The 23,576-nt window shown below is 44.9% G+C and overlaps 1 protein-coding gene across 2 annotated transcripts in view; it reads right to left on the bottom strand.

Annotated features, from left to right (window-relative positions):
• Positions 1-746: 746 nt before the first annotated feature.
• The window catches only part of LOC138451714 (uncharacterized), a 220,565-nt gene continuing 197,735 nt past the window's right edge, over positions 747-23,576 (bottom strand). For both annotated transcript variants that reach the window (XM_069604924.1, XM_069604925.1), the window contains one exon: positions 747-5,426. In XM_069604924.1, the coding sequence (XP_069461025.1) occupies positions 5,333-5,426 (94 nt within the window). In that variant the 3' untranslated portion in view covers positions 747-5,332. The remainder of the gene's footprint in view (positions 5,427-23,576) is intronic.

The raw sequence follows: 23,576 nt of genomic DNA, 5'->3' as shown, positions 1-23,576 counted from the left end.
CCATTTTTGTCAATTTGTATGGGGGAGAGGAGGAGCGGAATGCAACTTGCTTTTCCACCACCTTTCTTGCTCGCCAACATACAAAAGCTGGAGCATGCATTTTCATGCCGGCGCAACTGCTGGGAAACCCTATGGAGCTTGCTGTCTGCATGCCCTAGCATAAAGCAGGCAGTCTCGGCAGAGATCCAATGAAAACATCACCTTCTGTGTAAACATTGCAGGCATTGTTTACTCCATTTGCATGTAGGAGTCCAAAAGGGCAAGGGGAAAAAGCAGCGTTCGAGCTTGTACGTCGCCTTTTGTCCTGCACTTATGCACTTCATTGTGCAAATAACCAAAGTTCGGCGGCCAGGACCCGTGCACACCAAAGTGCATGTTTACCAGTCCCTGCTGCCGAATTACGTCAGGGACTCGAATATGAGCCCCATGGTTTTCATTCTGTAGGAAAAAGCTACCAAGGGACATTACATATGAATTTTGAAGGAGAAAACAAATCAATCTATGTGATAATGTGACCCAACTATGCTAGGGAATTTGGTATATGAGATCCAAAAATAACAGGCCTATAATGGAGGTGTAGGAAGAGCACAGCTACCAACTATGAATCTACAGAAAATTGCTAACCAGCAATATTTTCAGTGAGGGGCCTGAGGATGTACAAGCATAGGAGCACAATATTGAGATTCCCATTCATAACCACTGACATAGCACGAAGTACATAACTGTTACAAGACAACCCAAGGAAACAATGTTCAAATCATATAACGTTTACTCAATATCATTAGTTGGGGCAAAAATACATGCATGCATTTATAAAGCCTTTAAAACATTGAATTATATGTCATCATTTCATTTTACTCGACAATTATTATTTCATAAATCCCCCTTATGGCATTTAACATTTGCAATAACACATCGATGCATCATTTAAGGCAGTTCCTGTTTTACACCACCAAGAATGTGTTTCATGTAGGATAAAATACACCCGACTCTACACTGTGAGGCTATTGATACCAGTGAATATTGCTGGGACAGCAGAGGGGCCCAGGCCCCTGGAACACAGCTGTGACTTGCAACGATATGAATCTGTTTGGGTTGGGTGTACTTTATTGCTTAAAATACCCACTTGTTTCAAGACAATTAAAAACAACTTCTATTCCATAGAAAGGCACTGTGGTTGGTGTTCAGTTTATCATAGAGTAATAGCTGCACCTCCGACGGTAGCATTTCTGTACTGTGATATTACTGTTTAAAGAATCTGAAACACATGCAGTCCTCCATCCTATATATAATAGTCTGCACATTCAGAGCATGTGCATATCCGTTAAACCGGTACAGACAGCAAAGATTCTCCATGGAGAATACACAGTCATTCTATCATCAAACTTAAACCTAGAATCTGTCTGAATCAGTATATATTACTCATTGAAACCAACATTTTAATATTGGGGTGAGTGTTTAATATTGGGGTATGCATTATGTGCTTAGTGATTCAAGCATACACCCCTTTTATCGCAGGCACATTTGTCAAACCTTAAAATCTATGGTCATTCTTACATTCCCCAAAAGCCCTTTCATTTGATGCAAATTAGGCTACATTCTTCAGTAATATTATTAGTCTCCTTCCTCTTTCTCATAGGGGTATTTTGAAAGAGTAGAATAGGAGTGCAACAGACTGTCCATCAGGGAATGTAATAACCTTTCGGAGAATCAATATGGTTACTGTAGATTTTGATAAGGTGCTTGGCTCAGTGACACAAGTGTTCTGTTATTACCAAATTGTATACTTGCGATTATTAGAAATGAATATTGTACAATTTTAAAATGAGCCGGTTTGCAAATGTAATACAATTACACAATTATTTTGTTTTATAGATGCTTCTGCAAAAAAAAAAAATCCCATTATGTCCCACCCCCATCAATATACTGTTTTTTCCCCTTTGCCCCTCTGGTTGTACAGGTGTCAGCAAGGGTTGGGGTGGCTTTAGCACACACCTGACAGACACTAGAAAATCCCAATCGTGAAAAACCAGAAGCCCAGTGACAAGGGGCCTCCTGGTGAACACTATCATTTGTTCAATCATTGGAATTGGTCCACTGAATAACATGAAAGGGAAGAAAGGTTAAGTGAAGGGCAAAGCTAGATGTGGCCCTGGAAGATTAGTTGAGTGTTTGTCTTGCATAGCATAGCCCTACACAGCTAATGAGCGTTAATTAGTAGAGCCTCTGGCCATGGAGGATTAACACAGCTCAGGATTTTGATGTCCCATGTCATGGCACTAAATGCTGAGTGAGGGCCAACCAAGCAAAGCAAGGCTTGGCCCCTGCCAGCCTCAATTTAAAATCATGATCAACTGGACATAACAGTTTGCAGCCTCATCGCACAAGCTCTTTAAGAGTTGGTCACATTTTGGGAAGTATGGTATGAGGGGGGCGCTGCTGCCATAGAAAAATGCCATGCTTCCTGGCCAGAGTGACAGGTGCATTGGCTCTCTACCATTTGTTCTGTGTCTCAGTATACACTGGGGACCGGCTTGGGAAGGCAGCAGCTGCACCTTGTGGTCTTGCCAGGAGAGTAGAAGCCTACTTCCACAAAGAGTAGGTGTGTGAATTGTGACATCAGCAGAGTTCTCAGACCTCTCTCCTCTCTGAAACCGGGGTCTGAAGCTCCATTGGGCCACTCTAGTGTGTTTTGCAGCATGATTGTGTAGCGTGTCCTATTATAATCCATATTTGAAATCTGAAATAAAGCAATATAGCGCTTTACAGGGTATTTCAGTTTCATGGTGCTGCATTCATACATCTTAAGCATTTGAACTAAACCTGGGATTAAAACAGGTGAACTTCGGCCAGAAATTCAAATCAAATACTGCATCAGGCAAATTATCCTAATGAATTGACTTGCGAGAAGGCTACAGATACATTGATGTTACATATGCCCCCACTATACAGTGAAGGACACCATGTGTGAAATGCTTCCTTTTAAATGACCACAAACTTGGCAAATGGAAGCAAAGCAAATTACTCCAATAACAATTGATTTTATGTTACAAATGGTCCCTCTATACACTGGAGGACACCATGAGTATAGCCCTGCATTTTAACTGACCAAAAATATTGGCAAATGGAAGCAAAGTGAATTTTACCCCAATGGCAATTGATAATTTGATGTTACAAACGGTCCCTCTATACACTGGAGGGCAACATCTGTGTAACACTGCATTTAAACTGACCACAAAACTTGGTACATAGAAGCAAAGTGAATTTCCCCAATACCAATTGATAATTTGATGTTACATATGGTCCCTCTATACACTGGAGAGCAACATGTGTGTAACACTGCATTTAAACTGACCACAACACTTGGTAAATGAAAGCAAATGGCCCAATTAAAATTGATAATGTGATGTTACATATGGTCCCTCTATACACTGGAGAGCAACATGTGTGTAACACTGCACTTAAACTGTCCACAACACTTGGTAAATGGAAGCAAAGCAAATGTCCCAATAGCAATTGATAGTTTGATGTTACAAATTGTCCCTCTGTACAATGGCGGCACCATGTGTGTAACACTGCATTTAAACTGACCACAAAGCTTGGTACATAGAGGTAAAGTGAATTTCCCCAATAGCAATTGATAATGTGATGTTACACATGGTCCCTCTATCCACTGGAGAGCAACATGTGTGTAACACTGCATTTAAACGGACCACAAAACTTGGTAAATAGAAGCAAAGCAAATGGCATAATAGCAATTGATAGTTTGATGTTACAAAATGTCCCTCTATACACTGGAGGGCACCATGTGTGTAACATTGCATTTAAACTGATCACAAAGCTTGCTAAATTGAAGCGAAGCAAATAGCAATTGATAATTTGATGTTACATACGGTCCCTCTATACACTGGAGTGCAACATGTGTTTCACACTGCATTTTAAGTGACTGCAAACCTTGGTGCATGGAAGCAAAGTGAATGGTTCTATAACAAATGGAGAGTGATTGGTTGGATGGAGGTTTGAAAACAGATCTGCCCATCTTCAAAACTCACTACCTGCTCCGCTGGGGCATGCTGTGTTGCTCCCCTGCATGGACTGCAAAAAAGTCATAGATGCAGCTTCTGTAAAGAAGTGAACGATGATGTCATGTGTGGAGAAAATCAAATTATCAGAAATTTGGGAAGAGCTAGAACTTGCTTTACAAGCCAAGTTCATGATTGACAAGCAAAGGGGGTGGACTTGGGAAGAAAGCTGATTCTGCTTCAATGATGTGAAGCAATTCATTCTTTTTCTAATTATGATACTTGGAATGGTGAATGAAGGAAGGGTCTGGCACTTTCTAAGCTCATTCGTTGGACATTTAGTCTTGTTTGCCCAGCAATTCAGGTATTAAACAACAGTGCAAGTGTGCCATTAGACAAGCTTCCTGCAAAGAGCACATTGAATGTCATACAAAGGAGATTATAAATGTATGCAAATAAAATGTCTTCCGACAACCAACAGTTTTTATGAAAGATATAATTAAATGCAAATGGCACTGTGCTCGTTCGGTCAGATGGCACACAGGGGAATATTGAAAAGAGATGGCTTGGCGTCCTCCACCATTATCCCTGCTTAATATCATGCTTGAAACGAGGCACTTATTTAAGTGGCAACAAGGCCTATCATAATTACAGAACAGCAGTGCAATACGTGCAGAGCAGTGTAATACGACCAAGCCTAGCATTCAAGAAGATATGCCCGGCACCAGTTAAAGCATCGTAAGATGCACATATATTTGCAAAGATTGCAGTGCATGCACCTGGACACAAAGGTCAGAAGCAATAAAGCAGATCAGCAAACATCTCAGCTAGTAAAGCACAATACTGAACCCACCACACTTCAAGGATGCAATCACAGTGCCAACAAACTCCATGCAAGTATCAGTATGAAGCAGAAGAAAGTCCAACTCTGTCAGTGGTGGGGCAAATGGGGGCTGTAGCTAGAGTCATTGCATCAAGCTCTGGGGGGAGCCCCTCAACCCCACAAAAGGCTAGTGCCTACGATATTTCACTCTTGATGCTGCTATATTTACTTTCTGGATCTCAGAATTCCCAACGATTCTGCAGTTTGTGCTTCTTGGTGGCTTTTCTTTAAGGGTCAAAACTATTTTGAGCTTCTTGATATATATATTGCAGGCCATGAGTTTACCATTAATACCTCCTCTCCTGAAATGTGTGTAGAAAGGCCTATCCACTAGGCCATTCCAAAAGCGCTTAAAAGACAAAATGAGTGAAAGTCCGATTGGATCCAGGATTACAAGATGTTTGGTCCACTTCATACTCAGGGTTCATCACACCGGATCCATTTCTTTTGTAATACAAGTCTGAGCCTCTTTGTTTGTGCGGCCAGCTTGGTCGCCTACCTGGAGAAAGGAACAAAATGTCCTAGGGGAAAGGGATAAGACTTAGTCAGCTCAACACGTTCAAATCATTTCCTTATGTAAAACTAGAAGGTTTCTAGCAAAACACAAAGAGAAAACACATTTCTGTCATGTTCGTTTTTTATTAAGTACATTTCTTACTTTTGCATTAATGGTATAATAAAATGGGTCATAAAAGTAGACAGAATTTGCAGGACATAAGATGCCATCAAACTGTGTGCATGCCTAGTTTTGTTTTCAAATAAAAAGGATGCCCTGAGTACCACCGGGAGCTCCACAAGACAATTCTCTGGGCATGACCTTTTGGTATTGTTTTGGGATGGTACCAATGTGAGGGTAAACAGGCCTTTTTAGGGCATGGGGTCCTGCCAGTGATTTCTCAATTAAATTAAATAAGAAGCCGATCTTCTTTACCCAGCACACAGAATAAGGGCAAACTGCAACAAGCAAAAGCAAAACAGAAAAACATATGGCTGAGAACGCTGTCAAGCACCCTCAATCCAGGCTATAATATACATCTACAACCCCAATATGGGCTGTAGGCCAAGACATCTAAACCAAAAATTAATCAAAGGCAAGCGGTGTAATCCAGTCCCCAAAAATAGGAACTCATGCAGGCCCCATCTACCTGAGGCTCCTATCTGACATTATGATTTAATGCTCTCCAATATTACCATCCAGTGCATTGAGCTGGTGATAATGTCACTTTTTCATTTCCATTAGCACTCGGCAAGTGCTGTTTACCCCAATCAGCTGCTTCAAAGATTTCATCAAGCAGACTATGTAGCTTAGGTGTTCTTGTCCTGGCCTGCTGGTGGTTATAGGTCAAAGTTTCGACTCAAAAGGGTCAAATGATAAAAGGGTCGAGTCAATTCGACCGAAAAAAAGGGTGGAATTTTTTTTTATTTTTTTTTTATTTGGGGGGTCCACCAAACCCCCATTTTTGGTGTAAAAACACCGTTTCTAAGCTATACTAAAGCAAAAACAAAAATATACATTAAAAAAAAAATGACGATCCTTTTGTTTTCGGTCGGATTGACTCAACCTTTTTGTCATTCGACCCTTTTGAGTCGAAACTTTGACCGGACACCCCTGCTGGTAAGGATCCTTGTCCACCAGGCCAGTGATGGACTGACAACTGGAACCTCCCCCGCCCACCAGAGAACCTGCAAAGGAAAAAGCATCCTAGCCAACATGCAAAGTAATGATCATTAGTATTACATAACAGGAGATACATAACAGGAGATGGGAGTTCTAAAATTCTACATTCCAAACTATACTTCGCTTGATGTCACCACTGTTAGGGAGAATTCTCCAGAATGGCTAATTTCCCTTACCTACTGAGTCCCTCAGCAGCTTTGCTGGATTTCTAGGATATTTGTTTTTCACCTGGTAAGAGTGTGAGCCTTTTTTCCCACTCTTGCATGTGCTTTGCTGTGTGTTTAACATTTTTGTGTTCATAGACTGTGGAGCTTCACCTACTCCATAGGTGCCATCTTTTTACTGTGTGTCACACAGTACCTTTAGTGCAGTGACACAGGGTTGTCTTTTTCAGACTTCCCACTTTAAACTACATTTTCTTGGACTGACTACTGTCTCCCATAACATGTAATGTTGCCATTGACTTTCTTAAAATAACAGGCACAAGCACCTAGATCTGCTCAAGTGACCTTTATCAAGGACGAGGCATGGTGTACGGAGATTCAATCGAATAAACTTGATAAAATTAGAGAGGGGATTGAGTTGAAGAAACTCGATATACTGATTCAGGTTCTAGAAAATACTCCCCTGCACCCTACTGAAAAATTGGAGGATCAAGCTGCTTTTAGCTTTCAGCCTATCTCAGAGCAAGAACTGGCCAAGGTAATCTCCAACTTAAAAAGTAGAAGCTGCAAAGGAGATCCCTGCTCCTCCCTGATTATTAAAGAGTGCTCTCCCATTCTCATTCCAGCCTTGACCAAGTTTGTTAATGTTTCCCTTTTAACTAATGAAGTTCCCGGCAATATATAAAAGGCATTGTTAAAAAAAACCTAATATCTGTCCTCTCACTGCTTCCAATTATAGGCCTACTACTAACACCCCTTTTCTGTTAAAGATCTTGGACAGAGTTGGCTATAATCAGATTGCTATCTTTCTGGAGCAAAACCAGATTTATCATAAATATCAATCAGGATTTCATCTGAATCATGGTACAGAGACGGCCTTGTTGGCCCTTTAATCTCACCTCTTGCAGGGGATGGATGGTGGTCACATCTCACTCCTTATGATTTTAGATCTCTCGGCTGCCTTTGACCTGGTGGACCATACCATACGGTCCACCAGGCTAAAGAGGAATGCCAATTTCTCTGACGAAGCAACAAATTGGGTCATCTCCTTTCTGAAGAACAGACAAAATAGAGTGGCCAGTGACATCGCCGAAGCAAAACCGACAGTACTTACGTACGGGGTCCCTCAAGGAGCCTGCGTGTCGCCGTGCTTCTACAATATATTTAGGATCCCCTTTTTCCAGATGTTGGAGAAAGAGGGGATCATATTTGCAAACTATGCGGATGACACCCTATGTGTCATCCCCATATCTGGATTCCATGCGGAAGATGAACAAAGAATTAATGAGATCTATAAAAAAATTCAAAATTGCATGGTGATAAATGGCTTAGCCATTAATAGTGCCAAAACAGAGCTTTTACTTATCGGCTCAGAGTCCAAACTAGAGAAGTTAGGACCTAGCTATAAGTCGTTTCTTGTAGATAGTTGCCATATTGAGGTCATGAGCAAGGTAAAAACCCTCGGCATTTATCTTGACAAAAATCTGAAAATGAATGCCCAAGTGAATAGTCTCGTTTCATTGGCCTCATATTTTCTCAAGTTATTTCGCTGCCTCAGACCTTTTATCTCAGAATCAAACTCCGAAACCCTGGCAAGAGCCCTAATTGGATCTAAGATCGACTATTGTTGTTGTCTCCTTGTGGGGTTACCGTTATCGGATGTTCATAGGTTACAGGTCATACAGAATGGCGCAGTTAGGGTAGTGAAAGGTCTGTCTAGAAGAGACCACGTATCGGAAGCTCGGCGGAGTTTACACTGGTTACCTGTGCAGGCCAGGATTGTGTTCAGGCTTCTCCTTATCACACATAAATGCATACATGGAGTCATGCCATTCTATCTGAAAGAATTAGTCATGGTAAAAAACAACATTAGATCCCTTCGATCGGATGATTCCAACAACTTGGCTATGCCATACTTGAAAACATAAAAATCCAGGGACTCGGCATTCTCCTCGGCAGCCCCTCTTAAGTGGAACTCGCTAGCAGCCATATTGAGGACCACTTCTTCAACGGAAATATTCAAAAAGAGGTTGAAAACCGCTCTTTTTGTATAAATTACTTCTGCCTCTTGCCTGATCCTGTGCGTGTTTGATTCATGCTCTGGAGTCTATTTTAGACTCAGTTCCGCCTTTTCTGTTTTAGTTCTGTTTGTTTTGTTTTATGTTTCACAGCGCCCTTAAATCTTAGGGTACCTGGTTGCACTATATAAATGCTAAACATAAACATAAACACATTAGTCTTTTTAAATTCACAGACCCAGTACAATCTATCTTGCATAGAGTACTGGAAAGGGTTAATAGTTATCTCTTTTTATCTGTCTCTCATGGAACATTATTTCGTTCCCCTTTCTTTAAGATTTGGCTTGTGGCCGTGGTATCTACCATATTTTTCCTACCGCGGTCTATGAAAATAGCCTTGGTACTGTATAGGCTAAGTTAGTAGCCTCGAACTTTAATCCGCTGGACCCCATTTACTTTTATTTAGTTCCGGCTGGGTTTATTCACCATTTCTTTTTGAAAAGGTCTTTCTCGTGTTTTACTCTGTGCGCCAAACCAGGTTTGGTTCCTTTGTTCGCTGTCCTTTGGCGGGCTACTGCACAGAAGCCCTCCTTAGGCGCCTGAGAGTCTGTGTAGACAGGATGTGAGGGAGGGGTTTTAGGACCCCTGCACAGGGTTCCCTTGGAAAGGCAAGTCGCACTCTTGTTTGATTGGCTAGGTGACTGTCCTGCTAGGGCAGCCACCCTGCTGTGTGATTGACAGCCAGGCTGTGTTAATGGGGGAAAACTGCATAAAAAGCAGGTCTCCGGGACTTGGAAGGCAGAGTCGCCACTGGATCGAGAGAACCGAAGGGAAGCTGAAAGAAGAGGACCACTACCACGACTGAACCTCCTGATGAAGCCCTGCTGCGGGTCCGAATCTCCAAACTTCGACGACAGAGAGATCTGCAAGGAATCTTCTTCCCTTGAGCTGGTGGGACCAACCAGTTTGACAAACACCAAGCAAGGCCTCCCTCCCCTGGTTGAATTTGCTGTGCACAGCTGCAGTGAACTGGATATCCAGGAGGACCAGACCCTGTTTGGGTTTTAAGGAGCACACCTTTTATTTGTTGCTTTGCTCTGCTGCATGTTTCTTACCCTGGGCAGTGCAGGACCCTCCAGTCTTCCTCCTTCGTGTCAGTCCGACAGTCGCTTCAGGAACCGTGAGCCTGCAGGATCTGCCAGGAACTTCTGCCTCAGCTACAGCCTTCTTCTTCATTTAAGGTACTGTTCTAACTCGGATGTTCGTTCCGTCAGACCGCGGGGAAAGTGTTTGAAATCTTTCACCAATCTGAGGGCTTGTCCTTCTCTAGTCTTTAAAGTAACTTTTCTTCTGGCCAACTTCGTTCCGAACTCTTGGCAAAGACTTAACCGCAAACTACTTTGAACTGTGTGACCCTCTGCAAAGATTCTGGTCCATTGACTTTGGCCCAGGCCTCTTGATTTGATTTCCTCACCGTAGTAGCCTTTTCTAGATTTCGCTGCCTACTTACTTGTTAGTGCTGCTTAATTTTGTATAACCTTGTCTTTCCCTCCCTTTTTAATTGCTGGAGTGCCATTTTGCTCACACTTCATTTTGACCTTAACTTGTCCAGAATCTATTGGGTGGTGTGTAGTATATTAAGAGTGTTATTTTTCTACTGCTTTACTTTAGTGAATTGTTTTACAAATGATGTGTAAACAAATGTATATTCTTTTACTCAGAAACCTTAAGTCAGTGTTTGCTTGAACCATAGTAAATTGCTGTCCTTTGTGCAACTTCTGATACTGCTCACTTTACTCTTGAGATAGGTCTGGCTGCTGAGCCATCACTGCCCCTTTATGGTGTAGTACAGGCTTGTACCAAAGGTGAATTTGTACTGTCACTTGTAGTCTTAATTGTGTGTGGTGTTCCCAAAGGGTACTGCATATGTTTCTGCCTAACAGGGCCACTTTCTGCACTGTGGGAGCCACCCTTGTAGGATCAGTGCCCTCAGCTGCCATGGTAGTAGTAGCCGTCGACAGAGTCGCCGACTCAGTCTTTACCTGTGCCGGTTGAGCCTGAGTGGGATGCGTGGCCTTCTTCTCCTCTGTCCACAGCTTCTTGGATTTTTCCCGTAGCTTAGCTTTGAAGAGGAGCTTAATGGTAGGCTGGCAATGGAGGCGGAAGGTGAAGCTGAATGCGCCCTATCCAACTTGGGCCCTGCTTCCGCAGTGAACCCGGTGGACTCGGACTTGCGGATCTTGCCCTTATCTTGGGCCCCCACAGACGAGGCACCCTCAAAGGACTTAGAAGACCGCTCCTCGGACCGGCCGGTCCTGGACGAGGCATGACCCTGCTCGGAGCACGGGTCAGAGGCCTTGGTGTTAAGCCATTCCGCCAGCGTACTATGCCTGTCCTTTTCTGTTTTCTTAGAGAAACCGAGGCACTCTAACTCCTTATGGTTCGGATGTAGGCAGTAGAGGCATTGCAGGTGCTTGTCCTCCACAAACACATTCTGTAGCCCGCATTTGGTGCAGGGCCTGAAGGACCTTCCCTGCTTCATGGTCAAAGGGCGTGAAGTAGGCCCAAGATGGCCTTTGAGAATCTTCAATGACATGGCGTTCTTCATTGACAACAGGTCCCCGCTGTCAGAAGATGAAGGGAAGAGCCCACAAGGTCTTTGAAACAAAAATTGCTTTTTTCTTGTTGAAAAACATGATAAATCGTACAAATAGCTCGGAGAGTAACTCTAGGACTCCCAAAACTAAAGCGTTCAGTAAAGATCTGAAGATGGTTGCCAGAGGCGGGGCTTAGGGAGAGGACTGTATTTGGATGGGGGCAGTATGAACTAGAGAACAGTGATTGGTTTAGAGGAGAAATACAGTATTAAAGTGAAAGTGAAACTTTGTTTTCTTTTACCGAGGATATCCAGCCTGACGACAGGGAATATTCATGTGCATGTGAATCCATGCCAGACCCCATGCTGGAGAATGTGATAAATCCAATGGTGGCATCACTTCTTTCCCGGTGGTGACCTCTCCCCATGTGGCCATGGGACGGCAGCCACCACCTGATCCTGACCCTGAGGAAGGCTAGATGAGGGAATATCATATGGGTGGAGACAGTGGGCCTCATTACAAGTTTGCCACCCTGGAGGGCCCACCTCAGTGAACACGGAGAGGTCAGGGTGATCCTCTGGGGTGAGCATGCCTTACTGAGGAGGGTCATCTGGCTCGTCTCCCTCAGCAGACAGAGAAGGGGCCTGCTTCACAGAGGTGGCCTTCATGCCTTGAGTTATCCCCTTGGCTTGGGTATCTGACTATCAGTCAGACCCTTCTTGGCCTGTGACCTCGTGACTGTAGCAGCAGCCAGGGGTGGCCCATCAGAAACCAACCCAACTCAGCAGGGTCATTCCCCAACAGCACCTGGGCAGGCACATCATCTTGTGCAATTACAGGCAGTTTGGCTGTCTTGTAAATCTTGTAAATCTGGATAATGACTAAGGCTATAGGGGCAGGTCTGGGAGGCCCACCAGCTAATTTGGTGGTTCTCCGAGGAGCACCTGGCTCTGGCCTGAGCTGGGTCCTTTCCACCACTGTCATGTTAGTCCCAGTATCTCTCAAACCAGTGGAAGGTTGGCCATTAATGAGGAAACCTCTCAAAGATCCCAGGGTATTAATTGGGATAGTATTCAGTACCTCTGAGTACTGATCCCAGGCCCCAAGGGAAACTAAGGGAATCCCTGCAGGTTTACCAAAGGTGATTCCTTGAGAGGAGGTGAGGACAGTGGCCTCTACCTCAGGCATATTGAAAGGGTAGGTCAGGCTGACAGCCTGGACTCCAAGTGCCTTACCTTTACACTTGGGGTTACCCTCCCTGTGATCCTTGGCCCCACATCCCCTGTTCAGGAGGAGAGGAATTCACTGACGGGCCCGTAGGTCAGCGCTCACCCTCTAGAACTTGTAAGACAAGATAGCTGCACCATGTGAGGACAGGGGGTGCAGGATTTATTTACTCCAACACTACTCAATAATGAGGACTCAGTAAGTTGGCAAAGGGAAGTCCGTTTAATGACAAGTACATCAAACAGAGAAACAAAATGGAAATCAGCAGCATTGCGATCACCTGTCTCGCTCCGACTTCCTCGAACTTCAGTCAAACAGTCATTGTTATAGGCAAAACTCGTCATCACTGACGTCTAATTCTATAAAAAATCATCATGTGATATAATTGGTTAGGAAAGGTAACTTAAGTATAGGTGTTCTATCTGTATATGGTAACAGAGCATGCAGATTGGATAACTCTTATCGGATGGGCGTCTATGCCCATCCGACTACACCACACGTGATTGATGTCACGACAAGTACGACGTCTTATTGGTTCTACTATCTATAGGACTCCAGATAACTTGGTCCATTGTGATTGGGCAGTTTACACCCCTAGACATAACTCCCCATTTTAATTAGCGGCATGCAGAATTGACACCCATGTGCCTGGTGTCCCAAGTTTCACCCTGCCTCCCTTCCATTAATCAGTATCTTAGGGCTATGTGTCAATTAGTTGGCTGGGTATGGCCTCGAAACTGTAGCCTCTTATCAGGAAATGTTATGGCATCCCCGGGTCCTGGATGACATCAGGCGGTGGTACTTCTTTGCGCCTGGCTGGTCACATGTTAGTTCACCATGAATCTGCTTCAGTTTCCAGCTTTTAGTGCATTTAATTCTGTTTCAGCCTCGCCACCTGCATGGGCCCCCCTTATCTTGACTTTCATGGGGCAGGCTGGTATGCTCTGAAGTTTGAGTCTTGTCAGCTGACGCTCTCCTCCCTTTCTCTGGTTGACCTCGATTTCCTAGGCATGAGCCGCTCTTTGTTGAGTTTCGATTCCGCTCCTTTTCTTGCCTTTGTCTGGGTTATGAAACTTGGCCTGTCAGGTCTCTGGCAGCCTGGGTACATTTCTGCTTTTACAAAATGGAGTCGCACTTGTATAATGTGCCTTATTGAGGTAGATATATGGTTGGCGCTTGCCGCTCTAATCTTCTACTAAGCGTTGCAAGCAGTATCGTTTCTTTTGCCTCTTGCGTTCCAAGCCTATTTACGCACGTTTTAACAGGTCGGTTGCTCCACTCTTGTCTCGTAGCAACGTTTCCTCACATTTTAACATCGTCTCTTCTATGTGTCCATTATATTTTATTTTTATCTTCAATAGCTGCTTTTGTTCATTCACGAGTCTGTTCAGGCCCTTGAGTCATTTCCACTGGCCTTCCATTAGGGCTCTTTGGGTCTCTTCATGGACCGTCTGCAGGTACTCTTTGTTTCGTATCAGCGGCTGGTACGGCTGTCTGATAGGGTACCGTGCTGCCCAGGGTTGTCTGGTTATGGGCGCTTCAACAGGTATGGATCTTCTGATGTATACTGGGAGGAGTCCCAGTGCAGCTCTCTGTTGGTTCATTTGCTCCTCATACGTCACATATCTTGGCGAATACGCTCCTAGTACCTCGAAATGAGGGAAAGGGGTGCAGGCCATGTCTGGGACCTCCTCTGCACCCAACAAGGGCCAGGTATGTGAGGAACTGAATCAGAACCATATGGAGCCTGCATTGCAGCAAGGGAACCACTATTCTTGCCCTCACCCCCATAGCAATAATCCCCACTAGATTGTTGGACCTTAGAGGGAGGATGTTTAGGTTTTTTTGAAGGTGGCTGCTTTTTAGACTCATCAGGTTTCTGAGATGCCCCTTTTTCTTTGTCCTTGTCCTTAACCTTTGGGATGCTTAGGGGACACCCTGTGGGAGCGTGATGCTGGAAATGCTTTCGGAGGGACAGGGTCTCCTTGTCCTTGTCCTACCACTTCTCTGTTAGTGTTTTCTGTGTGTTTTGTCTGCACAGGAGTCCAGTTTGGACCTCTGGCAGTGCAGATTATGTTTACCTGGTGAACAATGTCCATGCGATACCCTTAGGGCACCCATAGTTAGGAGTACTCCCCTGTACACATAGTGCATGTTTTGGGGCACCTGTGTATTTCCCACAGAGCAGGGTTAGGCTGGTGGCAGCTACATGTTCACTTGAGAGTGGCTTTAGGTATCCTTTATTTTTGGGAAACCCAGGTTCCTACACAAAGGCAAGATGGCCAATGGCGGTGTAGCCATCAATCCACCCCATCATGTTCATATGTGCAGCACTCGCCCACTCAACCCAAGACATACTTTCTCTCTTCTGGGTGGAAATCAAAGCAGCTTTCATACATACATTCATACTGGCCCCTTTCTTCCACACACAGTTTCAGAATACAGTCATAACAAGTCTCAGGTACCCTACTCAAGGAACACTTGAGTGTCCACCGGCAGACTCTCCTTTGCAGGCAGCAACCCTCGATCTTCTCCGGGACATAGAAATGTGGATAGATGTCATGACAGAGGTGCCCCTTGAAGATTTCTTTCGATGGCTGGAACTTTGGCAGCTCCGGGTGTATGACAGCACTATACCAGAGTACCTCCTCTTCCGGGTGATACAAATCATCTTGGATTCCAGCAGTCGCAAACACTCTTCCGGCCCCTGGTTGACACAGATGGACTTCTTGGCTTCAAGATGTCCAGGCACTCCTCTTCTGGACCCACAAAGATCCCTTCTCCGGATGGCAGGCACACAGGACTGGCTTTCAGAACACTTCGGGCAAAGAGCAGCAGTTGCAGGATGTCCCTTTGTAGTTACGGGAAGAGGTTGCCTATTCAGGTCCTCTCTGGTTCAGTTGTTCAGTCAGCAAAGCAAAGCAAGCTTTGGATTTCTTGAAGAGTTGCAGCCACAGACTTCTTCCTCATGCTGGACCCAGGATACAAACTTAAGAGGACTTCAGATTCTTGTTTAAGGTTTCTTGTTTCAGCTTCTGACAAGGAGGCGAGTGTGAGGTCCCTTGTTATACAAAACACTCCCCATTCAATAAGAATCACACACAAGTGCATTCATGCAGGCAGCACCCAATCAGGCTCACAGGCATTCAGGCCATTCACCCAAAACCATACACCAACAACACAAGATGTGGACTGGGGGCAACTCCCCAGCCTTTCAGAGCACTCACTGTATTCATTCCAGTTTCAGTCAGGGCTGGCTCAGGCAATGTGTCACACAACCAAAACCAGACATCCACAACACAGAATGTGATTTGACTTCATACCCTATTCATAGAGGTTCCACCCAAAGGTGTACCCACAAAAGGCAGTCCCTGGGAAGGCACCAGCTAGTCTGACAGGAGGCAGCCCCAGAGCAATATATGATCTTTCCACTCAACAGCCATTCAGGGGAAGGCAACAGAGACAGGGCTTTTCAGGACTTTGAGAAACAAGCTGTAAGGGCTAAAGAAACCAAGAGACTACAGTGGCCATCTTTCCTTTGCATAGGAATCCATTGATTCCTATGGCAGGGCCTGGGCTTTCCAAAAATGGAGGATACCCACAGCCACTGTCAAGTCAGCATGTAGCTGCCACCAGCCCATACCCTGCTCTGTGGGTGTTACCAACTCCTAACTTGTTGTTTTCCTACTCCTTTGAGGACCTGCGTGAGGAGTGGTTTGGCTGATGCCAGCAAGGTCACAGTGCTGTTGAATGCAGGACGGATACGCCTCAGGCAGTGGGGGTGGATGTGAGCTCCTTCCTGAGAAGTAGATGGTGTACGTGACTGCAAGCTGTAATGAAAGCTTCAAGGACAAGAGGCCCCGAAACCGCCTCGTTAGCATGAAGCCATTCTTCCAATAACTCTGACACTTTCACTGCCCATCCCTTTCTTGCTCTCTCTGGAATTATATGGAACCGGATGCACATGCATGGCCACAATGAGAGTGATGGAGAGTGAACAAGCCACTACATCTGTATATAAGGATGAACAGGGCTGAGGTGGCATTTGGTTCCTGCTTTCATTATAAGTTATACTTTTCTACTTCTGGTCTCTGGTCTGGTTATTTTGGTGTTGGGTGCACTGGTATTGTGGGGAGGAACAAAGTAGTGCCGAAACCCAGGAGCTCCCCTTTCTCCTGTGCAATCTGGGAATACATCAAGAGATAAGTGAAAAAAGTGTTTTTCACTGTACCTATTGTGTGTAGTGCCAAAAGGCATGCACGTGAATGGGGGACTTCAGACGCCATGGGGACCTACGAGCCTACACTGAAGTACTGCCTGCTAGGGCCAGCTGCCTCAGTGTGCTATTAACAGTACATGGTCTTAAGGACAATTTCAAAACTGCAGTCGAGTCACAGCACAGAAATAGGCACCTGTGATACAGCCAGAGTGCTGATCACAGAGGGATGGTGTGGGGTCAAAGATGTATTGACACAGTGTTAGAGTGCAGGGTCGAAAGCTTGAACTGCGGTAGGGTTGTCAGGGACAGCTGACAAATTGCGGACACCGGTCCACTGACCAAGCGGGAAGAGGAGGCAAAGGAGGTTATTGAAGAGTATTTAAAGAAGAAGAAAGAAATGTGGGTCTGGCAGAATATAGATAAACCCCCACCAAAACATTTGATGACTTGATACAGGAATTGCTGTACAACAGGGGAAAGAAATATAATTGCAAAAATACGATTCACGTTTATTTACTGTATCTGTGGAAAATGTGTAGGGTGGTAAAATGGGAAAGAGATAGTATTGAGCAGCAGAATACTCTGCTGTGTGATATGAGAGACAAATTGATGTATGCGAGATAGATGGCAAACACACAGTGCATGCAAATGTCATCCACAATACTGCTTAAAGCCCAGGAAAGTGAAAACATTAGAAAGCAGCTAACTGATTGCCAAGAGGAACTGGAACTGCACAAGAATGCATTTGAAGTTTACAGGCAGCAGCACCCAGACAAAGAGGACTGGGCATATCCTGTTCTGCCTGTAAAATCAGTCTCTCCTGAAGAGTACACAAGCCCGCTGCCATATAATAAAGTGGTGAAAATTGCACCACTAGCACTAAAAAGCGAGGTAACATTAAAAAATGTGGGGCCGGACAATACACCGACAGTTCAAGAATTAAAAACTGAACTGGACTTATACAATGTAAAATATAACAGCGTAACAACAGCCATGTTGGACAAGATAAAGGACGCCTTGTATAAATGGGACGTCATCCATCACATAGCACAGAAAGATAGGGAGTTGGCGATAAAACAAGAGAAAGAGCTCGATAAAGCATTGACAGAGGAGGGACGAGATCCACCACAGGCAAAACCAAGGGATATCATGAAAATGGTGGTTCTCCTGAAGGAGATACCCTGGTACAGAGGGGCATACCCAATGGAACCATTTACAGCCTTAGGCATAACATAAAACCTTAGATGCACACAGATTGGATCGCACACGGGTTATTATGATACTGAAGGCAGTTTGCAACCCATCCAGGCTTATCATCCCTGGGTTTTCTGATATTGAGGACAAAGACCTAGTGGTAGATGTGACTAAGTGAAATGGCATGAGATGGAGGGTACGGATGGAGCCTATAACGACATTAATGAGAAAGCAATCAAATACAGGGAACCACTATCTTGTAAAATTGTATAACTCGGTCACCAATAAACTCTCTATTACACCTAAGGGTGATCTAAGTTAACAAAAAGATTTGAATGCGTCCTACTCCAATAAGGTTCTCTGCTGCTTGCATCGGCCTCCTTGCTGCTTCTACTGTTGCTCTCTGCCCTGCTGGGCTTGTCTCCTTTTATACACCTGCAGACCCTAGACACGCTGCAGCTGTTAATGCCCAATAAGCCCTGCCTGACCACAATCAAAGGGACATGCCTGACTCTTACAGCTCTTAGCAGGCATCTTCCTCGTCCCAGTACCAGAGTGGTAACAGCAAATAGTCTTCATTGCTCTTAGTTGCCTCTTCTTCATCCCAGTACTGTCAATTGTCATATGTGGGGAAACAAGGGGAGCCGATTTACAATAACCTATAAAGGTTGGGGAAGGCACCTGAATCCCAGTACCCAAGGGCCCACGACACAGGTGATCCTCCCTCGCTTCTCTGCCCCCAGGGTCGGGATCCAAGAGCGATGGCCTTTCCCTGGTCACCTGCGCAGAGGATCCAAGGGTCTTAGGAGTGAGAATATCCTCAGGTTTCTCACACAGCACACAACACATATAAAATGGTTAATGTCGCTGGGTACATCCCGTCTGCATTTAGGGATGTTTTCTTAATGTATTCTGCCCATACCCAGTGTGCATAGATTCGATCTTTTGAATATCATTTTTTGACTATATCTACCATAGAAAAATAACCTTTTTATATGTTTTGGTGGCCCATTGTAGGTTAGCAATGATCAGATGTTTTGGGCATACATTTTATCTATGCACACTGGGGATGGGATGGGCAGAATGAATTTAAAAAAAACATCCCTAAAAACAGATGATATGCACCCAGCAACAATAACCATTTTATATGTGTTTTTTACTGAATGGTACAGGTTATGAGTGACGGACAATATGTAAGTATGTCAGCACGTGATAGTATTTTCACAATTAGGATGCTTGTTTAACTGAATTGTTGTAGTTGCTCTTTCCCTGTTAGATAGGTGGTGCACAACACTCCACTAGGGATATTGGCATCTCAGTGATAGCTTAGTCCTTAGTTGAGGGCAAGAGACAGCTTAGTGTTTGGTATTATTTGTGTCTATTCAATGCAAGCATTAATGAGAAAGCATCACAGGATACCTGGACTGCCAAAATTGATGCAAGTGATCAAAATAGGAAAGGATCAGAGCCCATCCGATTTCACTGACATGCTCACACAAACACTCATGAGGGACCCAGAGGAGGAGGAGAAGGCGATGATCTGGCAGCTGTTGCCGGATAACATTACTAGGGTGGTAGAAGGAAAAGTAAATGTGGAAGAGAAGCCAAGGACAGTGCAGAGGTGGGTATTTTGAATGCAGCGGATGGAGTGTGGTTGGAAGTAAGAAAGATCATAACAGTGAGGGAATACAAAGAATGGGCAGAGGGCAGGTACTTAAAGGAACAAGGATGGGAGGCACCGACACCGGTGCAAAGTGTTGTATATGATGCAGATTGTTACAGTGAGAAAGCTACATATTTTAGAATAGGTAGGGGGCAAGGTAGAGGAATGGCGGGAAAAGTATTGTACAACCAAAAAACTGGTGCACATTTTATCAGAATGAGGGAGAGATACACCCCAGGTTCACATATTGGGACAACAACAAGAACTAAATGATATAAATTAAGATAACATGTAGCAAGCACCGGGGCCACCCCGGTGGTGGCAGTCACAGGGACCGCAGAATTCTAAGCAGGGACAAACCACTAGAGTTAGAGGCCACAGTGATACCCCCAAGACAAGATAGATGGCAGAAGGCTCTTTCTCCACTGGTGGAGTCAAACATACCGCAACAATACAAGAAGATAGTGGGGTGGCACTAACTGACAAAAGCATTGTACTCAGGAACAGGACACACGAGGATGGCTAAAATGCAGGGACTGGGCGGGCCCAGATTAACATCCCAGGTAAGGAACTTGGAAGTTACATTGCACAATATACCTATGGTCCAACAACCATGCGCCACAGGGAGGGGGAGGAAGAAACCATTTTGAGTATTGACATTTTACTCAAAATAGTGGCAGTCATCGATCTGGCGAACCAGGCTTTTTTGCATTCAGGGCACGGCAGGCACAGTACAAGTAATACCAATGGCAGTCGTGACAGCAACTACAATAAGCAACACGCACAAACGGTGCCTTGACGGAGTGGGAGGAGACATTTCCAGACATATGGGCACGGAACAAACTAGACTTTGGGAGAACGAATGACAGCCTGGTACTAAAACTTGTGGTTTGGTTTTAGTTTCTACTCAATTGGCGCTGGTGCTGTAATTGATATACAGCAACTTCTTGTCCCCACTCAGCTGAGTAGGTAGGTAGAGTCCACAAGGTTCTTTATTTCTTTTTCATTTTTATTTGATTTAATTAATTCTTGATGAATAATTGGACTGTTCCTAATACAGTAATGTGTCAAGATATATCAACATTGTTCTTCAGGTGGGCCCCTTCAGGTAGTGCAGACACGTTTTTCGACCCTACAGGTCTTTATCAAGGCTACCAAGGTTTAACAGGTTCATAAAATATCAGATATTGCATTATCATAATTGGTGGTGCATGGTGAGTGTGATTTGCAGTGCATTGTTTAGATCCATATTGAGAGATGTGATATGGTGGTGATAATGGATATTGCATTCAATTGGTGGGTCAAATTTATAAAATGAATCACACGAAGAGCAAAAGCAGTAAGTGGTGTGTGGGTGTCAGATATGCATAACCCCATACATCAGTATTGTTCAGATACATCACAGTAGATTAGCATAATTGAAATAGTGACACAGATTTGTATAGTATCATTTGTAAGTAGATCAGAGCATGGCGATATCACAAGGGAAGGATGAGTTGGTGAAAAGGTATTAGTAGGGTTTACAGATAAGCAGACTGTCAATGCAGTGTGGTGGGGGTGAGCATCCGGGTGGGCTCACCTGGTGGGTGTCTTTCTTTAGTTGGATTAAGGTTGGTAGCTCAACAGTGTCCCGAGTGGCTTGAGGAGCGGAGGGTATAGCCAAGGTTCCTTGTGGTCATCATAGGTTGGTACCTGGGTGTGTGTTGAGACAGAGTAAGTGGAAGTCAGGTTGTGTGGCCGTGGGCTAAGAGCTGTCCGCTATATCTAGTATGTGGTGTGAACATAGTAATGGATGGGGGTGAGATGGAGAAGAGGGTGTGGCCGGGTTGTCGGGGCGCCCTCCTATCGCTGGCAGTGTATGAGTGGTGGAAGTGGGTGGGTCTTGTGTGTTGATGGTAAGGGACGGACTGGTGAGTCTAAAGCGACAGAGTCCAATTTCGTGTGAATTTGCTGATTGCCACCTAGTGTTGGCGCATATGTCCTTGGAAAGGAGGCATAATACTGTTACGCTCACCTGGTTCCCACGGGGGCGCCACTCGGAACTGGACTGCTACGGTCTCCACCAGTGTTATTCGTAGTGCTGCGATGGCTGACTGGACTGGCCCTCTTAGCTTCGTTTGCTTGATCCGTAAAAGAAATTTCCTAAAAGCAGGAAAAGGGAATTAGCCACCCAGTGGATGCGAGGAAACACTTGCTTTAATTCATTCCCTTTAAGTTCTTCAGATATTCCCTTGTGCTGCCTCACCTTATTGTTTGTAATGATGAGCTCTCCATCCTGCGCCGAACGCAGGGGCGCGTAGAATTCCAGTTGCTTCACTGGTTCGAAAGTTTTGGACGAGTTCCAGACGTGTTGGACTCCGTGGTAAGTGTCGAGGAGCCGTACGTATAATGTCTATAGAGTTCAATTGTCTGTTCTTCACTCGTTTTTTCCCCCTTTTGTATTGCAGCTTGATCCAAGAAGAGTTCTCCTGAAATGCTGCAGGTTGCGCGCAGGTAAGAGTCTGTATTACCCAGCGTTGTCTTGTAAAGTAACTAAAATGTCTTTAACAAATGTCCTTTCCTTCCACAGGTGCGGCGTTAAAGAAGATGAATGCCGATGAAAGATGACTAGGGCGGTAACTCTGGTGAGTATAATATGATTGTTCAGATTGTCTTTGTTGACCCCCGGCTCACCTTGTTATTCTTTGTCTTTCTCAGGTGTCACGGATGCAGCGACAAAGTGATGGCCGCAGCGCGGGACCGTGGAGATGAAGACTGGTAAGTATGGCGGGCGCTACTGCTAGCGATGCAATGCTTTTATTTCCAAAGTCTTTTCCCCCAGTTCGGAAGTGTGGCGAGTTGGGGAACAGATGAAGATTAGAAGTTGAGTTCTTGTTCTTATCTTCCTTTCTTCTAGGATGATGTCCAGGTTCGAGGCGGGCGTGGCAGAAGACAGGATGCTGCAGGCACGGTGAGCGTCCCATTGCTTGGATGCAGAATAACGCGAAGCGTGTGCTGCTGATCGGGCGTGGTTTAAATAGCCTCCAAAGTAGTTCCAGGTAAGAGGTTCCCAAGAACCACGCCCGAGTAAAAAATAGTTCCTGTAATAAAATAGTCCCACTCAAGCCTCACGTTGGCTTGGGCTTAAAAGCAGCATGGTCTGCATCAGGTAAGTAAAGTCTATGAGCCTGGCGTCTATGGTGCCAGGACTGATTTCCATGATGAGCCTGGCGCCAAAGGCGCCAGGACTGAACCCAAACAGCCCCCAGCTGGGGCTGTTGGGGTTTTAGTAATTGTCTGGATGCCTGCTCCCAGAGCTGATGGGCTTGGTCCTGATGCCCGGGGGTAGGGATCATGACAAATACCTCTAGCTGGGTAAGTGGTTGTGAGTCACAGGTGCAACAGAGTGCATGGCGGGTTATATCTGAGGGGCTCGGGATATGACCCCTGAGGCTATAGAGGGTGTGTGTGCCCGCAGATCCCTCTTTCAGGCTACTCAGTTAATAGAAGGCAGAGCGGTCCGTGGATTCTGAGACGGTTGGAGAGGTGAATGCGGAGCTGACCTTATTAAAGTAGAGGAGCGTCAGGGCTTGTAATCTCGGTTTGCATGGGGGTGCCACGAGGGGTTGACTTGAGCCTACATTTAGGGGATGGCGCTACCCATGAGAGAGTGGGTGCATCGTAATCTCGGTTAGCATGGGGAAGCCACGAAACACGTGTCGGCAGCACCTAAAGGACACCACCAGAAGAACAATGTTAATATATCTTGACACATTACTGTATTAGGAACAGTCGAATTATTCATCAAGAATTAATTAAATCAAATAAAAGTGAAAAAGAAATAAAGAACCTTGTGGACTCTACCTACCTACTCAGCTGAGTGAGGACAAGAAAATATTGCATATCAATTACAGCACCAGCGCCAATTGAGT

This window comes from Ambystoma mexicanum, chromosome 1p, assembly GCF_040938575.1.
Source record: "Ambystoma mexicanum isolate Mex_15411 chromosome 1p, UKY_AmexF1_1, whole genome shotgun sequence".
Lineage (NCBI taxonomy): Eukaryota > Metazoa > Chordata > Amphibia > Caudata > Ambystomatidae > Ambystoma > Ambystoma mexicanum.
Note: the sequence above shows the minus strand (reverse complement) of the source record. Positions and strands in the feature narration are given on the sequence as shown.